The sequence below is a fragment of the Ambystoma mexicanum genome, chromosome 2q, assembly GCF_040938575.1.
Source record: "Ambystoma mexicanum isolate Mex_15411 chromosome 2q, UKY_AmexF1_1, whole genome shotgun sequence".
NCBI classification, from domain to species: domain Eukaryota; kingdom Metazoa; phylum Chordata; class Amphibia; order Caudata; family Ambystomatidae; genus Ambystoma; species Ambystoma mexicanum.
This window is the reverse complement of record NC_090924.1, coordinates 483757386-483779020: the sequence shown is the minus strand read 5'-3', so window position 1 is coordinate 483779020 and position 21635 is coordinate 483757386. Positions and strand designations below refer to the sequence as shown.

General features: G+C 46.1%; 1 protein-coding gene across 7 annotated transcripts in view; it reads right to left on the bottom strand.

Annotated features, from left to right (window-relative positions):
- The window catches only part of IQCE (IQ motif containing E), a 1388455-nt gene that overhangs the window by 187600 nt on the left and 1179220 nt on the right, over nucleotides 1-21635 (bottom strand). For all 7 annotated transcript variants that reach the window (XM_069647600.1, XM_069647604.1, XM_069647602.1 and 4 more), the window contains one exon: nucleotides 8114-8230. In XM_069647600.1, the coding sequence (XP_069503701.1) occupies nucleotides 8114-8230 (117 nt within the window). The remainder of the gene's footprint in view (nucleotides 1-8113; nucleotides 8231-21635) is intronic.

Sequence of the window (21635 nt, the reverse complement as noted above, 5' to 3'; positions counted from 1 at the left end):
CCCAGTTAGGGCGCTATGGCAGTGACCAAGTTTGACTCTGGGAGTCGTTAAAGATCTGATTAGAAAATATAAGCCAGCACACGGAGAGCATGTGTTTCTCTCGAGCTATCCAACCTCTGAAGAACTAGTAGTTCAAACTTCTACAGTGAATCGAAACGGTCGACATCAACTCTTCCGCCTGATAGGGAGATGAAGAAGATAGGCGCCCTATCTAAAACGATTTTCATATGGCTAGCATTGCGCTAAAGGCTGTGAACACCTCTCGTGCATTGCACGAGTACTTTCACATCTTGTAGAAAGTGGTGTCTGAGCCGTCGTCCCACTTTCTGGAGGGTGAGGTCAAAGATTGCTTCCTCAACATTGTTATTATTTAAATTCTTATTGGGTGCTACATGCCCATTTGCCTTAGAATGCACGGAAGAGACAAGAAGTAAACAGAAGAAGAATACTGAGAGGTCAAAGATAGGGAGGCAAAAGGAAGGAGCCATTTGGCTCAGTCACCAGAATTAAAAAGGGCGGTTTTGATAGTCCTTTTAAAGACGTTTGAGTCAGTAAAGATCTGACAGTAGGTGACAAAGTATTCCATTCATGTGGGGCATGGACATAAAATCTTGTACCGCCAAATTTCTTCAGAAAACTAGGTTGGTGCAGAAGATGCTTTTCTGTGGACCGCAGCGTCCGACCAGGCTCTCTTAACCTAAGCCTTTTAATAAGGTATTGGGAGCAGCTGCATTCTGACATTTGTAGGCTAGAGATAGGATCTTTTGCCTAATTATTTGCTTTATAGGCAGCCAGTGTAGCTTTCGCCTGTAGGCCGAAATGTGATCACGCTTAGAGAGTCCAAAAACAGCCATGACGGCACCATTCTGAGTGATTTGAAGGCGATGGAGACGTGCCTCTGATGTACCCGTAAGGAAACTATTGCAAAAGTCCAGCCGTGACATTACCAATGCAGTGGCTAACAGTGATCTGTTCTTTAAGGAGAGAGAACGCCTGATCTGATGGAGTAATTGAACAACATGTCCACATGAAGAATGAACCTGTGAGACGTGTTTCATGGAGAGTTGGGCATAAAAAATGACACCCAATGTTTTTAGTGATTTGCTCACAGGGTCAAGTTACCAGAGATAAGAAGCTGGGCATACTGAGTGTCAGGTTTCTTTAAACGTTGGCTAGAGGCCACGATAAGCAGCTCAGTCAACTCGTTATTAAGGGCCAACAAATTTAGAGCCATCCACATTTTTATTTCATTGAATTCTTTGTTGACCACCAGCACATCCTCCAAATCTATACCAGTCAGCTTGAATATGACCTGGGTTTCATCAGCATAATTTGCGTATTGGACATCAAGTCCATCCAGGAGATTGAGCAAAGGCTTGGAATAAATATTGAAAGCAGGGGGGGACAAACATGAGCCCTGTGGGACTCCACAGGTCAATGAGATGGATGAGGCTTGAGCGTTCTATGCAGTCACTCTGGAGGTTCTAGGACCCAAGAATTATGTGATCCATAAAGAGGCCTTTTCGGAGCAGTTGATGATGGATCTTAGCCTCTACCAGAGCAGATTATGATCCACAAGATCAAAAAGCTGTGGAGAGGCCAATTCTATGACAAGACAGGAGGCGAGCATTATGCTTTACTTTCTTTATTGCTGCCACTTCTAAACATCTTTGTCTAGATCCACAGGATTTTTAGATCCACTGCTCTAAAATTCCAAGGCCATGTTCTCCTTGCCCAGTCCGGGGCGATCAAGATCATGGTGGCTCGAAACCTCAACCTCCTGAGAACCCACGGGGTGGCCGGTATCGGAGGGAGTACAAAGTGGAGGCCGAAGACCCACTCCACCAGGAACGTGCACACTAGTGCACCCTTCACTGGGAATTCCCTCGAGCAAAATTGTCTGCACTTCACGTTGGCCATCGTGGCATACCGATCCACTGTTGGTGGTCCCCACCGGGTGAAAACCTCTCCGTCACACTGCCCACTCATGCGGGACCGTGCTCTGCCTGCTCAGTGCATCCACTAGTCCGTTCACCACTCCCGCTAGATGGGCAGCCGAAGCAGAGATCTGCGTCTCCAACAACCAGAATGATGGCTGCAGCGCCTTCCTGCATGGGGCGGGGACAACTCCCCCTGCTTGTTGAGGTAGTGCATGGCCACCGTGTTCCTCCGTAAGAATTTGGACGTGTTTCCCCTTGAGGGAAAGTGCAAAGGCCATCCCAACCTGATCGCCTGCATCTCTAGCCTTTTGCTATGCCACCGGCATTCCACTGGCGACCAGGCCAGTCACCTGCAGATCCCCCCACCACCCCAGTGAGCGTCCCAACCCTTCAGGGACGCATCTGTAAGCATCTAGGCCAGAGGCCACTTTGGCCAAAAGGGTTACCCCACCATCATGCTCTCCCTGCTGGCCCACCAAGAAAGGTTGTTGGCCACCAACCGTCATCTTGAGAATGACCTTCATGGCGTCCAAGTACTGGAACCACTGATCCCTTAGCAGCCACTGCAGAGATCAAATCCGCATTCTGGACTCTAGCACCAGAAAAATGCAGGAAACCATGAGACCTAAGAGGCGAAGGAAGAAAGCCGTGGCTCTGGAAAAGCTCAACCATTTGCCCGGCAATTTTGATTGTTTCTAAGGGGGAAGAGCCTTCCCCACCTGTGTGTCCAGGACTGCTCTGATGAATTGGAGCTTCTGCATTGGTGTTATGTGGGACTTCTGGAAATTCAGGGAGAAGCCCAAACCATGAGGCAGAGAGTAGGTTTCCTTGATCTGCGTCCATACCGGTTCCAGAGACCTTCCTCTGATGAACCAGTCGTCTAGGTATGGGAATACGCGAACACCGGCTCTCCTAAGGTGTGCCGCCAACACTGCCATCAGCTTGCTGAAAACCCTGGGCATGGAGGGTAAGCCAAAGGAAAGCACCTTGAACTGATAGTTAGTGTCCCAGACGAGATATGCTTCGTGAAGGTCCAGCGACACCAAGCAGTCCTGAAGTTGTAGAGCCTGGAGAATGTCTTTCAATGCAACATCCTGAGCTTGTCCTTCCTCTGGAACTTGTTCAAGGCCCTGAAGACCAGGATGGGACATAGTCCTCCTCCTTTCTTGGGTACCAGAAAGCAAAGAGAGTACCAGTCTGATCCCCTCTACTCTGGTGGCACCTCTTCCACACCACCCTTTAATAACAGGGCCCTTCGCTCCTCCTGGAGCTCCTGTATTAGTTGTTGTGGAGGCGGCGTTGGTCTGTCTGGCGGTTTCCTTAGACACGCTAGGCAGTACCCCCATCTGATGAGCTGCAGGACCCAGGTGTCAGAGGTCATCTCCTTCCACTTGCTCCAGTGCTTGGAGATTCTCCCTCCAACCGGAGAAACATGCAGAGAACTCAATGTTTAGCTTAGTGGGCCCGAGCGCCCTTGCCGCTGGTGTCTGCTAGCCCCTAGAGGCTCCTTGGATCCGTCCGGGACACACAAAATGCCTCGGCCTGGCTTGTGGGAGCTGAGCCTTTCTACCTAATGGAACATATTGACTGTAACCTCTAGCCCTAGAGGAAAAGCTGAATGTCTGCTGACAGGCAGCTGCACAGCTAGACCTAGCGACTTGCGCTAATTGAAGTCCTTGAATTTCTCCAAAGACTCAAGCTTTCGGGCCGAACAGGTGCTCACCACTAAACACTATATCCAGAAGTTCGAACATTTGGTTAGAACCCTGAACTGTGGAGGTAAACTGGTGCGGCCAACGCAATCTGCAGTGTCCAGTCCCGCCTGCAGTGTTTGGCATGCCACCTCCTTGCAATCATCAATAATGCGCAAAAAGCCTTCTCTCACCTCTCCTACCGGCTTCCGCTATGATCCTCCACAGGCCGTGGGAGAAGTGTTGACCGCCTTCAGGGCCATGCCCCCTGAAGTGAAGATCTTCTTGGTCAAGGTGTCTGTTATTTTGGATTCCCCGTCTGTGGGAAGATTGGAGGTGGATGTGACTGGCCTAGAGCTTACTGTGGCGGCTTGAGCCACCAGAACTTCTGGCGTAGGGCGAGGTGATAAGAAGGGCAAATCTTCCCTAGCTTGCTTGCTTGTACCTCTTGGTGAGGTCGGTATCCACAGTCAGCGTGGAACATGGTCTCTGCCACAGCGTGATGATGGGATATGTGATGAATACCAGGGTACTGTTACTGCGCCCATGGAGGGAGCCCCTTCCCATGGGACCAGGCAGGTGAGGCTGCTACCTGATAGTCCCCCTGTGGGTGGTACTCAGCCGGAGGATCTCATGGGTAAGGAAACCCGCTACAGGACCAGTGACGAATATCTTGAGAGAATGCGGTTTGCATCCCCTCCATTCCTGTCCCATTTTTGCTCCTAACCCACTAAGTCCTCTGTGGTTCCCCACACTCTTATATTTATGTAGAGTAGACGATTCCATCCACATAGACCATACTGAGATGCGGAAGACTGAAGGCTACCCAGATGGAGTTCATACAACCACTAACACGAAGAAGAACAGTCAAGGAGGAAAGAGCCTACCGCGGAACCAACATACGTAGTACAGTCAACAAAAGCAACAGTCAAAGATAGAAAGGGAAGAAGGACTATGTACCTTGTCAGATCCTCCTGAAGGAACTGAGAGCCGGATGGAGGATCGCTCTGGAGAGCAGGAAACACTGACGTAGGCTCGCCGAACATGCGCAGTGTTCCCCTTTATCCAGGCTGGAGAATCGAAGGTCTGAGAGAGATCGACAGTCGGACCACACGGTCAGACCGAGAAGCATACGCCGAAAGAGACCAGGCCGGGCAAGCCTCTGTGGACATGCTGATATCACTGGATGGCGTGTAGAAGCCTGTAGCAGGAGGACGCAACTCTGCAAAGCTGCTCGAACAAGCCGGTAATGCCATAAGTTGTACATGGGTTACCGTAATGGGTGGTAGAGATAAAGGAGGCAGTTGGGGGAAGGCTGAAGATCCCCATCTCCCTCGTACCAGTACTTGGAAAGAGCCAAGAAAGAGACATGAGAAGCAGCGCCTGGCAGGTTAGTGAACCAGGCCGGATTGGTATAAACTAGAAGCCTGTGACAAGAGTCTGGGATGCATCCGAAGTTGAGGAAGCCCTGCAAGAGCAGCACACATGGGTCTCAGACCCAAACTAAGTTGGCAAAGCCCTGCAAGAGCAACACCCAAGGGTCAGGGAACCATATCAGTTCAAAAGAACGCAACCAAGGGCTGGGGCCCACAGCAAGTCAGAGAGATCCGAATAAAGCATACAAACAGGTGTCTGGAACCCACACAAGAAAGGAGTAGTTTGTTAAGTGGCATTAAGCGGTTGAGGGCCCATTGCTAAAAGAAGTTACATTTTCTTGAACACTGAGAACCAGGATAGTGAACCAGGCTTGCTGATACATTGATGAACCAGGCTTGCTGATACTTTGGTAAACCTGTGAATGACCAGGGGAAGGGAGGGATTCCCCATGCTACTCAGGAACTGTGTTTTTGTGAAATAAGAGACTGAAAGAAAAGGCAAAGGAAGAAATTCCCCCATCAAACCTTTTTGGTAACGTTTTTTTCTATAGACAAATCTGGCAGGAGAGTGAACCAGGCTTGGTGGTACACTGGTGAACCGAGAATGACGAGGGGAAGGGAGAGATTTCCCCTGGTAGTTAGGAACTGTATTTTGTGAAATAAGACATACTGCGAAAGAAAAGGGTACGGAAGATATTCCCCCATCCATACGTTTTGTACACATTTGGAGGACTAACCAACTTTAAGAACTTTTGAGTTGAATAGTAGAACAACTTTGTGTTTTCCCATCAGAAACTGAACATTGAACTGCCATCCAGAATGAAGGAATCATCTTTCTGGATCAAGGAGACACCTAGCTTTTCCTTAGTTTTTCCAGAGTGTAAGGGAAAGAAATAGGTTTGCAAAAGTACAAAGGGGGTTATATGTCACACAGAACAACAAGGTAATAATGTATAAGTAACAGACTTCTACTGTTGGATTAGGTAATGTTGGACTAGGTCAAGAAAGCATTGAAACCAACATAGATTTAAATTTTATTAACATATCAAAACATCATTATGGAGATGGTTATTAAAAAAAATACTCAAATGTTCAATCCACAATTAATTCGAACATAAGCTACTGCATAAAAACTTTCCAATTTTGCATTACACTTTCTAATTTAATGTTCACAAAAAGCATCCTTGTAAACAGGAAAACATATATATACCCTCTCTGAATGTTTGATGTACTGGCAAGCTAGCCAATATATACCAATGTATAGTATTGGAGGAAAAGAACTATCGCCAATGTGATAAAGGTTCACATCGGGTTAAGGTGTAATCCTCCAGGGTATCTAATAAAGTACAAAACTGATGCCAAACATTATTTTGATGACAGTCAAAAGTGCTGAAACAGGTTTGGACACAGGTCGGTGGACCTTTTACTTTATTAGACATCCTAACGGATTGCTTAGTCTTTTTGTTGAGGCTGGGCAGCCCCTCTTAGAAATAGGGCAAGATAGGTTTTCTTTTTCTTTACTTTTATATATAAATAAAAGTTTTTGCCAACAACCATGTCAGACTCGTATTTCTGCACCTTTACAGATCTGAGATAGCAACATTAAATGGTAACACCCTCTCAGTCTGGGGCCCTTCATCCAAGATGTCTGTCAACTCTTATGCCTTAAGGGGCTTGGCCGGGTGCCCAGGCATAAGTCCTCAACCACCTTATAAACAGTTTCCTGTACTCTGCATTAGGCTGGCCATACAGAGCCGCCTGTTGCAATTAAAGGTCAAGGGACGTATCAAGTCTGCTTGCCTCGTACAACCCTTCAACTAGAAACAGCAAATCTACTTGGTCTGTAATAAAATCGGCTGTCCCAGCACTCCCGCCGAATGGCTCAAAGCCAAAAGGAACCTGGTGCCCTTCATGGTTGTAAATCGACCTCATGGTGTTCAAGAGAGTCGACTGAGATTCAGGGGTAAAAGACCGGGATCAATGTCAATGGAATTTCTCCACCAGTGCGTCGTGGTGCCAGTGCCTCGAGGGTCGGCACCGGAATCGGCTTTGCATTTGTCGTTCTCGACCACGAGGGCGTAGGACCCGACATGGTCTACTTGGTGCCGGAACCTCTGGCCACAACAGGTGCCGTACTCCCCTGCGCCATCCAGACCAGAGCCGTACCCGCCGCTGCTTTTTGAAAAGGCTGAAGCATTTGCTCCTTAAACACCTCCCACTCATTCCGCAGGGACCCGGAGCCGGGCCAGATATACCCTGCTCCGCCGACAGGTCAGAGTCGCGTTTTCGCCAATGGCATCTCTTCTTTTTGTGCGAGGATGAGGACGACAAATGGCTTGAATCACTTTGGGAATGAGAGCACTGCTTCGCCTTCTTATGGGGCATGTACTCTTTTTCGGGTTTAGGGCCTTCAGTGTCTTGGCCCAAAGACCTGACTTCGATGGAGGCCGCCTGAGCGCTAACTTCACTGACCACTCCCTAATAGACTTCGGGTTCATCTGCTGACAGAAATGGCACTGCTCGACATCATGATCCTTCCCACGACACCACACGCAGGTACCATGCAGGTTGGTGATGGACATCTTCGAACGGCAGTCCTGATAGAATTTGAACCTCAAAGCTTTAAGGCCCCGACATCTCGACGAATCATCAAACAAAAATTTTTCTCTCACAAAGGTAGCATGCTAGGCACGCAAAAAAAAAGAAGAACTGAGGTATGGGGACGCAGTGACGTAACATATACGGCCGACATACTGTCTGCAGTTGAGGAATGGCACGGCCAAATCAGGAGAGTCGACGGTCGAGTCGTACTGTGTCCCCTGTCAAAAAGATTCCAACGAGCGGACGCTGGAAGGACATATCACACAAAAACGAATCTAAAGATCTTTGCTTTATCTGTCATTGCTGGCAATGGTGACCTGGCAATTGCTTTATAGCTGCATAACGCCCTTCACCTGTTTTTATGTTTTTTTAAGTTTTGCTTTTAGGCACTGTATGAAACTGTAATTATGCAATCTTTTATGGGAAGAGTGTACATTTCCCCAAATAAATAAAAAATGGCCTTCACGTGTCATACATTTGTCAAATAAATCAAAGAGTCGCATACCAGGTGATTGCTGTCGTGATGAAAAGTTGAGTTCTTTTTGCCTTCTCAATTTGTGGTCCTCTTCTTCAGACAACGGTTCTTCTATTAATTCCTCACTGACGTCAGTATCGTCATTATCTGAAATAAATAACAGTACAGAATATCTCACTACTAAACAAAAGTCTCAAAACAGTTACAAGCTAATCGCAACATCAACCTCAGTCATGGGTGGTATTGTGATGTTAGAAAACAAAATCAAAACATCCAAAACACCAGAGGAATTATGCACAGTACCCTTGCATCAAGGACTAGTTCACTGTGCTCATGTACAGCATCACAAAATGAGCACATTTAGGAGGTCATTCAGAAGCACTATTAGTGTATGGTTCTGAGACGTCAACCTCAGTGGACATGCAATTGTTTCATACAAAAGTCTTAACTTAATCTGTTTTAGTAACGCACACAACCAGTTATACGGAGACTTAGAAGATAAAAAACAACTCTGTCTATTTAACAAGACATATATGCATGAGGAAAAAGATACTAAAAGGTAATGTAAGGGTGCAGAAATAAAGTTCAGACACAGAGGTGACATGTTTTGGTAATAAACTTTTATTTAACATAAAAAGAGGGTTGGTAAAATGCCTTCCTGTACCTAAAGCTAAGAGGGGTTTCCCTGCCTCATAGAAAACTATGAAAACTTCAGGAGGTCCAACAAATCTGTCACCTTTGTGTCCAAAAACCCTACTACCGACCCTAACACTCTTAACCTGAATCTAATGTGCAAGGATAGCATTTCAACTGAGGAAATAGTGTAAATAAAAGTTCTTTACCAACAAAAAGTTCCAAATGTTTCTGGGCGTTTTAAGAAATAATCACATGTTCTCTCCAAAAGAAACAATGTTTTAATATCCAGGGAATGGTTCCTTTCTCCTGGATACCGTCTTCTTGCACTTAACTATGAGGTTGTCTCCTTATTATTTGGTTTTCTTGAAAGTTATCCCATCAGATGGTTAAAATGAATTGGAAATATGGATGCTTTTCGCTCAAGCCAGTTTTAATCTTCTATGAGGGTAAAGTAACACTGAAAATGCTCTATGGGATGGAACTACGGGGATCATGGGTGTATAGAGTACCAAGCGCTGCTTTTGCTGCCAAAGCTTGCTGGTCAGGGGCCGGAGCCGCACTTACAGCAGCTTGTTGCCTAAACATGTCAAGCACTGAAGTTTTAAAACGTTCCCACTCTTCTCGATTGGTCGGCCCCGCCGAGGGCATACCTCGTTCCGACGAGCTGAACTCACATAGATGGTGCTGCTGCTGCTTCTTATTCTGCGAGGAAGATGAGGAATGGCTCCTGGAGTGGGACCGTTTATTAGTCTTCTTGCATTGTCGTTCCTTCCCCTTGTACAGGGTGGACTCCTCAGTCTCAGTCTCCGAAGACCAGACGAGGGACTGCGCTGGAGATTTGGCGACTGATCGGGTCAAAGCCAGTTTAGCCTTGCAATTCCGGCATCGCTTGAAGCCCGAAACCTTGTGAGACGACATTGATTCGAGGTTTTCTAAGAAAACGTACAACTAGGTACAAAAAAATGTCGAGTAAACTGGAGTTGTGTTCCCGATGTAGCGGGCAAGTGCGCGGAAAAAAGGAACTGAAGCATGGGGCGTAGTGACGTGCTATATATACGACACTGCCACTTCCGGAGCCGACAATCGAGAGCCGGACAAGACGGATGGACGATCGACGGCCGAGTCAAGGTCCACTGCACCCCCTGCCGAAAGGTTTCCGAACACCATAGCCGGATGATGGATATCTATCAAGATGAGGCATCTGTGGGAGAAAAGCAATCCATTGAAAAGTGAATTCCAAGATAGTCAAACAAATTAACCGTTGGGATTGGGCATGCATTACACCACATAGTGGGAAAATTCGCCTATCTTCTTTATCGGCAGCAAACCATAACCACAGATTTCTTTAAAATAACTTGCAGGTCTAATTACCCCATGAAGGTTGTATATTTATTGATTAGGCTCTGCAAATACATTGAGGTATGTGCAATGAGTACAGAGTCCTCAGTGTAAACAAACGCCGGAATCGGCATTCCGCCTATCTTATGGATACCTCTGCCACAACGCACTCCTGTCTAACTCCTGGTTGAATGGGGAACCAGGGTGTGCAATGTCCCTCACCACCAGATCAAACACAGGCCTCATTGTTGGTATGCAAGACCATAAGACTATAATATAATCTATAATGCTTGCAGGGCAATCATAGGACCTAGGCACCTGCCATAGTTTGTTTCAAGTAACTTTACTGAAAGCGGTGCTTAGGCGGCTCCTTTTTTATATATACGTAGTGGGCAATTATCATATACAAGTTTAAACATTGCTCCATGGTTCCTAGTGACAGACAAAACCCCCAATTTAATCTGTGCAAGGATAGCTTGAGAAGTTACCCAATCCTCCACAGCATTCAAAGACAGCTCCCAAATATTTTAAAGCTTGTGTTTAAAAGTGAGATGGGCCGGTAAGCCTGGGGACTCGCTCTACAACCCTTCTTAAATATGGGGACGATAATTGCCCTTCTTAAATCGTTCGGTATTGTATTCGACTCTAGTATTAAGTATGGTTAATATCGGTCCCCCAATTTCCATACAATCATGGTAATAATCGTCAGGAATCCCATCTGTTCCAGGTGCTCTATTCTGCTTGGATAACTTAATGGCGCTAGTAACTTCATTATACGTGAATTGCAGCATGCCATTCTTATCTACCTTCAGAATATTACCAACATTTACAATATCCTTTGTAGTAATTCCATCAACAGCTTCACCATCATCTGTGCTTTCGTAAACTTCACAAAAATATTATCTGGGAACACGGTTTCCAACCCCAACATTATTTGCTCCTTTCTAAACTGAAGCCTTATTTACAGCATCCCAGAATTATTTTGAGGTTTTTTTTCCTTACTTGCTGTCTCCAGCACATTCAAAGCAATATTATCTACATCTGATATTCGCTTAGATATGGCACATTTATATTGAGCTCTGGCTGTTATGATCTCCCTCTAAGGCATACTCCCCTTCTTCAATAGACTTAACAGTAGACGTCTCACAAATCTGCAATCATTGTAAAACCCACCATTTTCCCAACCCTTTTAGCGCTCTTAATACTCTTGCCTCTGAACACCTCATGGAGATCAACTGTAAACTTCATATAGGTTGAAATAATAACCGAAGAATTCTCCTCATCGTTGAGAAGAATCTGAAAGCGTGGGAGGTCGTTTCTAAGTATCTACTCTTGTATTACTGCTTTATCCACCCTTTCCCATCTCAGCCTCTTAGTAGCTTGGCCCCTACACATAACATCCGATAAATGGTGAATAATGTTACCTCTTTTTTTTTTTAACTTTATTTATTAATTGTGGTACACGTCACTGCAACAACACAACATTCCATACATTTCCTTGTCTGTGATATCTAGTTCAATCTTATAACATAACTTATAATATTACAGAGCTGGCACACTTCTGGGCCCTGTCAGGCTGTTACCGGCCTAAGCCAATTCGCACAAATACACTCTGAACGGGGCCGAGATGTCCTTTGGTTTGCTTGTCTTCGGGAGCGTCATTACATACTGTTCCTCACACTCATTGACATACGCCAGTTCTTTGAGGAAGTGATTTATGCATGGCGCATGTATGCTTTTCCGGTTCTGTAGTATACACTTCTTGGCCACTGCACATGTAACGTTAAAAAGCCTTCATGTCACTTCAGCTATCTTTCCTATATCCCCGAACAGGTATTTTTGAGGTGTAAGGTCTATTGGGACTTGTGTGATTTCTAAAAGAATTCTCGCCACTTCCCCCTAGAACCCATAGATGTGTGGGCAGCTCCAGTACATGCGGAATGAATCAGCGTGATCACTCCCACATTTCTGACTATTACTGGGGCAGTGTTGTGTAAATTTAGCAACTTATTCTGGTGTATAGTGGAGTTTGTTCAATACTTTAAATTGAATCAGCCGGAGGCCTGCGTTGATGGATACCTTCTTCGTCAGTTCACAGTACCTCGCCCAGGACTTATCTGTTATAGTTGTTCCCAGGTCGTTCTCCCAGGAGGCTTTAATCATGTTTATTGTTGGCGTGTTCGCCTGTAAAGTGGTGAAGAGACCAGAAACACTGGTACCTGATCGGGTGGATAGAGATATGAGGCATGCGTGTGGTGGGGGTTCGTCTGGAAACGGTGGCCATCTAGCCTTGAAGGCCATTCACATTCCTATGATACTGTAGTATCTTCAACTGGTCCCTTCCCATCCCAGTCTTGAATTCTTCCAGGGTAATAAATTTGCCGTTGGGGAATATGTCCCTTATTTTAAATTCCCCATCTGGGTCCCATGTCTTCTGGACATCGGAATCATATGAGGGTGCTATGGCGGGAAAGTTCCAGAGGGGGGCTTCTGAATATTATGGGGTCTCCAATTTAAGCCTATGGTAGATCTTGGACCATGCATGTACCGTTGTACTAACTGGGTCGAACGGACATTCATCTTTATGTTTTGTTTTGAAGATGATGGACCGTATGTCGGTTGGATGTGCTACGTGTTTCTCTATAGAGATATGTGGTGAAGTGTCTAGAGTATCGTACCAGTATCTGACAAACTGAGCCTGTGCTACCAGGTAATATAGTCCGAAGTCAGGTGCTGCTATGCCCCCTTTGTCATAGGGCTCTACCATTTTTTCCCATTTCATTCTGGCTGCCCCCCCCACACCAGACAAAGTCTACGGCTATGGATCTAAGGGTATCGAAGAACTGCCTACCTGGCCATATCGGGATGCTAGTGAATATATATAGTAGCTTTGGTAGGATAGACATTTTCAGTATTGCAACCCGGCCCATAAATGAGATAGGGAGTTTAGCCCATAGGCAGAGTTTGGTCGAGTTTGTGTTTATTAATAGTTCATGGTTGTCTGAGTATAGGGAGCTCCTGTCTCCAGATACGATAATTCCCAGGTATCTTATTTTAGCGGGTGACCACTGCAGTCCATAGGTGTTGTTCGGGCACCTAGTGGCAGGGGTTAGGGGAAACATTTCGGATTCAGAGCTGTTGGTTTTGCAGCCTGAGTATTCTGCAAATTCATGTATGGTTTCCATTGCTGGCCCCAGGTGTGCGTCGGGTTCTCAGATATACAGCAATGTGTTGTCCGTGTATAGTTATATTGACTGGGTTAGGCCGGCCATCCTAATACCCCTCTGTCCTTGGTGTTCCCTTATGGCTGCTGCGACTGGTTCTATCGTAAGGGCAAACAGTATGGGGGAGAACAGGAATCCCTGTCTCGTACCCCAGCCCAACCCAAACCAGTCAGACATGGTGCAGTTAGTTAGTACCCTAGCTCCCGGGTTAGAATATAGTAGCCTGACGCATTTTAGAAAGTATGGGCCTATTCCAAATTTCTCGAGTACTGTAAACAGGTACACGCATGACACCGAATCAAACGCCTTTTCAGCGTCCAGGGTTATGGCCACTGCTTGGGCTTCAGGTTTTATCTGGGCCATGACTCCAAACAGTCTCCGGAGATTCAGTGCCGTTGACCTGGTTGGAATAAAGCCACACTGGTCCGCGTGTACCCAGCATGGCCATATTGGGTAAGAGTCTTGTGGCTAAGATTTTAGCAAATATTTTTGCATCGCAATTTATTAAAGACAGGGGCCGGTATGAGGACATCTCGTTGGACGGTCGCCTGGGCTTCAGAAGCACTGTTATTATGCCTTCTCTCATAGATATTGGCGAATAATGTTACCTCTTTAACAACCCGACAACATTCAATAGATAAAGCTAGGACATGATGGTCCCTAAAAAGACAAATGAATTCCAAATTGCTCGATCTTTGCCCATAAATTGACAGTCACCAAGAAATAATCAATTGTAGAGTTACCTCTTGTACGTCTGTGCGTCAACGAACCAGGTATGTCATCGGTAAATCTGCCATTGGTTGATCTCATTTCCAATTTTATGAGCCAATGCTAAAATTTTAAGCCCTCTCCCCAAGTTCTTGTGTCCAGCATTTGAGGTGCCGGAATGCCTAATGCAATGTCTTCCTCCGGGTCAAATAGGCCTTTCGGGGGGCCACTGCCGAATTTGACATTTAAATCCCCACCACCTATAATAATTAGATCTTTGTCGATCTAATGATTACAGAGTTCTTCAATGTATGTTTTATTAACGTCAATGAGACCAACAAATTAGCAAAGGTGGGGCTATTATAGATGTTAAGGATACAAACTGGTTCCCCTACACTAGGAGTTACCTTAAAATGTTCTATCAGGGTTCCACATTTCTTCCCAGTTCGACTATCCTACAGCCAAGTGAACTCCTGAACAGGGTCGCTAAACCATCATAATATCACCCTTGCTTCCCTTTTTTGGCCTTGATTTGATAGACCGAAAAACCATCGAAGATTAAATTCCCTCCTCCCAAGTCTCCTGTAATAAAACAATAGCATATCGGAAAGATCAAGACTTTATTAGATTTTGTGTTTTAATGAGTAAGCTATTTTAATTTAGTCTCTAGGAGACCCAAGAGTTATAGTGAGGAAAGAATAGGTGTTCTCCTGCTCGCTCACCCTCCCTTTTCTGTCTTGCTTTTTTTTTTACTACTTCCTTGATGTGCTGCTCTCTAAGAATGTATAGTCTGTGTTGAAATTGTTTGTCTATTTAAAGAGAACAATTTAGGAATTGGAATGGTCATAATTCTTTTTTAAGGTTGTAATCTCATTTGTCTGATGTATGTTTGTTCATGAAAAGTGTTTAAAGTCAAATGTTGGCTATGGCACGATAAATAAAAAATAAAAAAAGATCAAGACTTAACACCTGGATCTGTTAACTTATCTTTAGCTCCTATGTTCCAGGAAACAAATGATAACTTTCAGGGCTCCTTGTTCACATTGGAACTGTTAATCTGGGCTCTACTATGTCCCAAACTTTGGGACCTTTCATCCGGCACCAATGCTAGAGTCCAAATTCGGTGCCAGATTTTCCTCAGGTAGTCAATCAATATCCTCTAGCGAAACCAGAGGTTCAAACCTATTCCCCATAAGCAAATCTCCCACACACAAATCTCCTTTGGTTGGCTCATAATTTGTAAATCATTGCTCTTTGCCCCACTGCGCCTGTCCTCAGCTTCCTCGTGGGGGGAAGAGGGGGTTGGCAATGAGAGGCGGACACAAGATTTGTGTTTTCAAACAAAGACTTTTATTAAATGAAAAAGAGGTTGGGTAAATGCCTTTCTAGCCCTATTCTAAAGAGTTATTTCCCTACCTAGAAAGCAAAATGAAGGGTCTGTCTGTATCAGGAAGTTCGGAACTAATAATCTATCTTTGTGTCCAAAAGATCCTATCCTGGTTCTCACACCATAAAAAGAACAAATGGTGCAAGGAAATGTCTGTCTTGATGATTGCAAAAGAAAATGTTCTCCAAGTTAAAAGGCCCTTGGATGCATTGGATGTTTCCCTTCCCATAGATACTTCAAATAGGATTGCCGTACCAGTTCCTTTAAACCTGGTTTGGACTCGCAAAGTTCTTGTTTAAGCAGCAAAGCTCTGTATAGGTCTTTCTGTGAAATGTCTTGGAGCTTTGTAGATTGCGTGGTATACTCCCCTGCCAGGGATCTTGGTTCAATTTCAATTGCCTCGTATACTCGCCTGCCAGTACTTCTTGTATGTGTTCTCAGTATATCAAAATAGCATATACTATGAGGTGCTTTGTATATCTATCTTAGGCAAGGCTTGTTCAAACCTCTCCCCCACACCGGCATCTCACACATCTGTATTGGGTTGGTGTTTGCCTTTGGACTTTGTCTTGACAGCATTCAAACATTATTCTTACTTTGTATTGCTTTTGTAAACTTTGGAAGTTGCCCGCATTAGTAACTTCATACAATTCACACAATTTGTGTTCTTGCGCTTATCGGAACACCCCGGGTTTCCCAGCTGTTCTGGGCAGACTCAACAGGCTTTTCCAGTGTTTCCGATGCTCTTCTCCAGATGGCTCCTTCATCCGCTTCCCATTGGAAAGTGTCTGGACGTTCTCCCAGCTGCTTACGCGGCTCTGCAGTCACTCACCAGCTTCCATTTTCGTTCAGAAATTAAGAGTGCTGCTTCAGCGAGCGGTCTGACCTCCAGGAGCTCCTGGATGGCTCCTCTCATCTCCACAACCCTCTTGGTTCGCATGCGCCTTCTCTTCCTCCGTTCCAGCGGCCGCCTTCGTGTTCACGAGTCCTGAACTGGGGCTTAACACCAAACACCCTCCCCTGCACAGCTCACTTCCAGAGTGCGTTTTCCATCTTTAAATGTTCCACGCAATTAAGGTGCGGGAAAACAGCTAGTCTGCATGTGAGACTTTGAGTTCCTGTTCCTTAGTGCAAACTCCTTACTCCTTTTCTTCGTCTCAATACCCGAGTGATTATGGGGGTTGGAGTCCATAGTTGATATTGGATTCTCAACTCTCATTTGGTTTGCCATTGGGACTTCACATAAGGGCATATCAGTAAAAGGTGTTGTGTATGTGCTGTAGGTGTTTGAGTCAAAGGTGGGGGCCTGAGCAGACTGACAATAGGCCATCAAAAAATCAGTGATTAGTCGGTCTTCCTCATTGGAAAGAGGGGAATATTGCATCTTCTCCAATGGAGTCAAAAAGTCTACCCTGTAGTTGTCATAAATCTCCCCCCGTCTCACCTGGGATCGCTTCTGGCTCTGTTCCGCGGGAGGATTCCTCTTGTGGACGGATCGGGTCTTGTATAGACTCACTCGAGTCCCGTCCGGCTGCAGAGCGGGTTCAGAGTTCCTGGAAGGTCGTTGTTCCAGGATGTCCAGGGAAGTAGGTAGCAGTCGCTAAGAATGGAGTTTCCAGGAGTCGAGTAGAAGGAAAGGGAGAAGGAAGGAGGAAGGGAACCAAGATCTCGGAAAGAAGAATCGCCGAACAGCACACACACGTCACTACCTATTGATAGCGTTGAGACGCGCGGGGCCGCGGGGGCGTGGCCAATTTATAGGACGTGCCGTATGCGTCGTGAATGCTGGTGTGAGGCTAATCGCTTGTTGCGGCCATGTTTGGAGTAACAGGGAATACAAGCCCCGGCGCGATAAGGACCAGGAGGTCCAGAAGGGGCAAGTTCCACGGTTCATGACAGCATGCCTCCTCCGAAGACCTGTTCCACCAGGTTTGCCCGGGTGTATGAGATGGAATCTTCTAAGCAGTTGAGGGGTATTTAAGTTAGAAACTGGTTCCCAGGTTCTCTCGCTAGGAGGGTATCCTTTCCATTCAACCAGATATTGAAGTCGACCCCGCTTATATCTGGAATCGCATGTTCGGGACACTTCGTATTCTAGCTGACCATTCACATCAACAGGACTGGGCCTGCAGGATTTTCGGGAAGATTGGGTGTAAGGTTTCAATAGGGAGGTGTGAAAAACTGGGTGTATTTTCATCCAGGAATCGGGTAGCTTGAGTCGGAATGAGACAGGATTGACGACCTCCTTTATGGAAAATGATCCATAGTACCGAGGAGCCAATTTGTTTGGCCGTAGATGTCGGGGTAAAAGTTTCGAGGACAACCAGACTTGATCACCAACAGAATAGGAGGGTGCTGGTCTTCTCTTGGAATCCGCATAGAGCTTAGTGCGTGTTTGGGCCTCTTTCAATTGTTCCTTGGCTTCCTTGTGAATGTTGATGAGTCTGTATCCAAGAGTCGAGAGTAGGTACTGGAGTGGGATGTGGAAGAACAGAAGGTAAAACGGACGGGTGAAAACCTTGACTGCAATAGAAAGGGCTGACCTTGAGTACAGAGTGATCGGAATTGTTGTAGGCAAACTCAGCCAGGGGTATGAGGAGAGACCAGTCATCCTGAACCTTGGTGGCAAAACAACGAAGATATTGCTCCAGAGTTTGATTTACACGTTCCTTGGCTCCGTTGGTTTGTGAGTGATAACCTGATGAGAGAGCGCGTTAGATTCCTAGGATGCGACAGAGATGTTTCCAGAATTGTGAGACGTATTGAGGTCCTCCGTCCGATATGATCTTGGAGGGAAGTCCATGGAGACGGAAGACATGTTCCAGGAAGATTCCGGCAAGTTCTGATGAGGAGGGCAAATTATACAAGGGTGTGAAATGAGCCATATGGGTGAACAAGTATATGGTTACCATGATGGTCGTGTAACCTCGGGAAGGTGGTAACTCCACAATGAAATCTGTAGCAATTAACTCCCATGGTCTTGTTGGCAGCGATGGTTGCAGTAGTAGACCCGCCGGTCTCTTGTTATCATGTTTGTTTTGACTGCAGACAGTACAAGCCTTGACGTACTGTTGTACGTGGGTCTTCATTTGAGGCCACCAAAACTGTCTTTGTATAAGACGGAGGGTGTTAGTAATACCACGATGACCGGAGTGAGGGGTATCATGGCAGAGGTTCATTATCTTGTGTTGTAATTTCTGTGTAGGAATGACCAGTGCATTGTCCTTGACTCTTAGATTCCATGGATTCTTCCTTGAAATCTCCTTCCAGAGGTCAGATGACTGGGTTTGAGCTTGGATTTCTTCCAGGAGGTTGATTGCCTGAGCTACAAGGATAGTTTGGGGAAACATCTTAGGATAGGCCTTATCCTCAGTGGTTGTGTAGTCTGGACGTCGAGATAAGGCGTCAGCAATCATGTTTTGTGATCCAGGAACGTGAGTGATTTGAAACTGGTATTGGGCAAAGAAGTAGGCCCAACGGGCCTGAAGACTGTTCCTGCACTCCAAAGACTGTAGGATTTGGAGATTCCGATGATCTGTGCGGACCTGAACTGGATATCTAGCACCCAGAAGTAGGTGTTGCCATTCAGTGAAGGCTTGACGGATGGCCAAGAGTTCCTTTTCCAGGACGGAATAGTGAGTCTCACTGGGGCTCAGGGTTTGTGAAAGGTAAGCAATGGGGTGTTCCAGTCCATCCTCAAGTTCCTGTTTCAAGACCGCCCCTATGGCGTAGTTAGAGGCATCCGTTTCCACTAGAAATGGGCGATTAGTGTTGGGTTGGGTCAGGATGGGGGCTTGCGTGACCTCCGTCTTCAATCGTTGGAATGCCCGATCTTGCGAGGTAGACCAGGTGAACGGGGTGTCCTTCAATAGGGCTACGATCGGCTGAACAATCTCTGAAAAGGTAGAGATAAACTTCCGGTAGAAGTTGGCGAGCCCCAGGAAGGATTGCACCTGTTTCACAGAAGTGGAAGCGGGCCAAGCCAGTATGGCCTTTACCTTTGAAGGGTCCATGCCAATTCCTTCTGGGCTAAGAATGAATCCTAGGTAGTGAACAGAAGTAACGTGGAACAAGCATTTTTCGGGTTTGGCTAAGAGTTTGTTTTCACGAAGTCGTTGTAGTCTCCTTTACGTGTTCATGTTTTAAAGGATCTTTGGAAAAAATCAATATGTCATCCAGATAAACTATGACGAAGAGGAACAACATATCCGAGAACACCCTGTCCATGAAACGCTGAAAGACTGCAGGAGCATTGGCTAGTCCAAAGGGCATGACTAGGTATTCAAAGTGACCAAAGGGCGTTCTAAAAGCTGTCTTCCATTCGTCCCCTTCCCGGATTCGAATTAAATGGTAGGCACCCCGGAGATCCAGCTTCGTGAAAATTACAGCTCCTCTCATAGCTTCCAGGATATCCGAAATCAGGGGCAGTGGGTATCAATCTTTGAGGGTGCATTGGTTTAAGCCTCGATAGTCGAGGCAAGGTCTGAGTTCCTTGGTGTCCTTCTTGGGAACTAAGAACAACGAAGCACCCGCTGGAGATTTCGAGGGTCTTATGGTACCGTTTTCATGATTGGTGTCGAGGTATTCCCGAAGGGCCTTTTTTTCAGGTTCGGAAAGGATGAACATTCGACCGAAAGGAGTTACAGCTGAGGGATCTGTATCTATGGCACAGTCTTCAGGCCTGTGAGGGGGTAATGCTTGGACTATGGCGGTAGAAAATACATCAGCCTACACCTGGTAGGTCCATGGAACTTGTATGATATTGGAAACCATAAGTGGTGTTTCTTGGTCTCTTGGAGGTTCTTTAGGAGTTATCGAGGAAGAGTCCAGGGATAGACAGTGGGACATACAGAACTCCGAGCCCAGGAATAAAGAACCTGCTGTCCAATTGATATACGGATTGTGTTTTTGTAGCCAGGGCATACCCAAAACCATGGGATAATGGGCTGACTTAATGATGTTGAATGTAATCTGCTCTCAATGATGATTTATGAAAAGTTGGATCTCTTTAGTCTGCAGGCTTATGGGCCCTGAAGAGAGGGGTCTTCCGTCAATTGCTTCCACCGGCTGCATGGTGTTTCGTGTCTCGTATGGAATTTGATGACTAACAACCCAGTCTTGATCAATGAAAATTGCCATAGCTCCGCAGTCCACCAAGGCCAGAATGGGTTAGGTCTTGTCTTTGGAGGGTGAAAGGAAGGCCTGTAGAATCACCAAAGTACTTTGTCCAGGAGAGTTCAAGGATGGAATTGATGTGGAGCAAACATCTCTCTCCCGACACCTCGCTCCATCTAGGATCGGGAGTTGGCATTTCCCGAATGCTGTGGAGGGGCCAGAGGGCATTCTCTAACAAGATGTTTATCCGAGGCACAATACATGCACAGGCCTGTGTGGATCCTTCTCATCCTTTCTTGAGGGGAAATAGGCCCACGGAAGGCTCCGATTTGCATGAGTTCCGGGTCTGTGTCAGGGGTTGGGTCTGGATCGGTTTTAACAGAGGTCTCAAGGGCATTCTTTTGAAAAAGTGTCTTAGTCTTTCTTCTTTCAGCCCTTCTTTCCTGGATTCGAAAGTCTATCTGTAGGGCTAAATCCATAAGAGCCTGGAAGGAACTAGGACGAGCTACCCGGGCTAATTCGTCCTTAATGTCCTCGTTTAGACCCCTGCAAAATAGAGTGAAACTTGCTTCAGAGGACCAATCCGCTTCCATGACCAGCTGTTTGAATCTAGTAACGTATGTTAGCATATCCTGGGTACCCTGTCGAAAATCAAGTAAACGTTCTTGAGCACTAAAAACCTGTTCAGGGCGGTCGAACATAGTCTTGAGTGCCTGAATGAATCCATCATAATCATCCAGGAGGGCATCCCCTGAGTTAACTAAGGGCGTAGCCCAGGTTAATGCGTTCCCTGTGAGGTGCGAGATAATGAAGCCCACCTTCGCCCTTGAAGTTGAAAAGTAACAGGGCTTAAAGGTAAAATGCACCAAGCAGGAATCCAGGAATCCACGCAAGGTTTTTACTGATCCATCGTATTTATCCACCAAGTAACACACTGTCCTTGTCAGCGGGGTCGCGCGATAAGACTAGCTGCCTTAGCGCAGCATTCTCAGCCTTTAAGTTCTGTACTTCAGTTGTGAGCTCTTGCATGCCACGCATAAGGTCCTGGACTGCTTTCTCCATAGCAGGATCGACGTTGGTCGTGTGGCGTCTCAAACTGTCATAAATCTCCCCCCGTCTCACCTAGGATCGCTTCTGGCTCTGT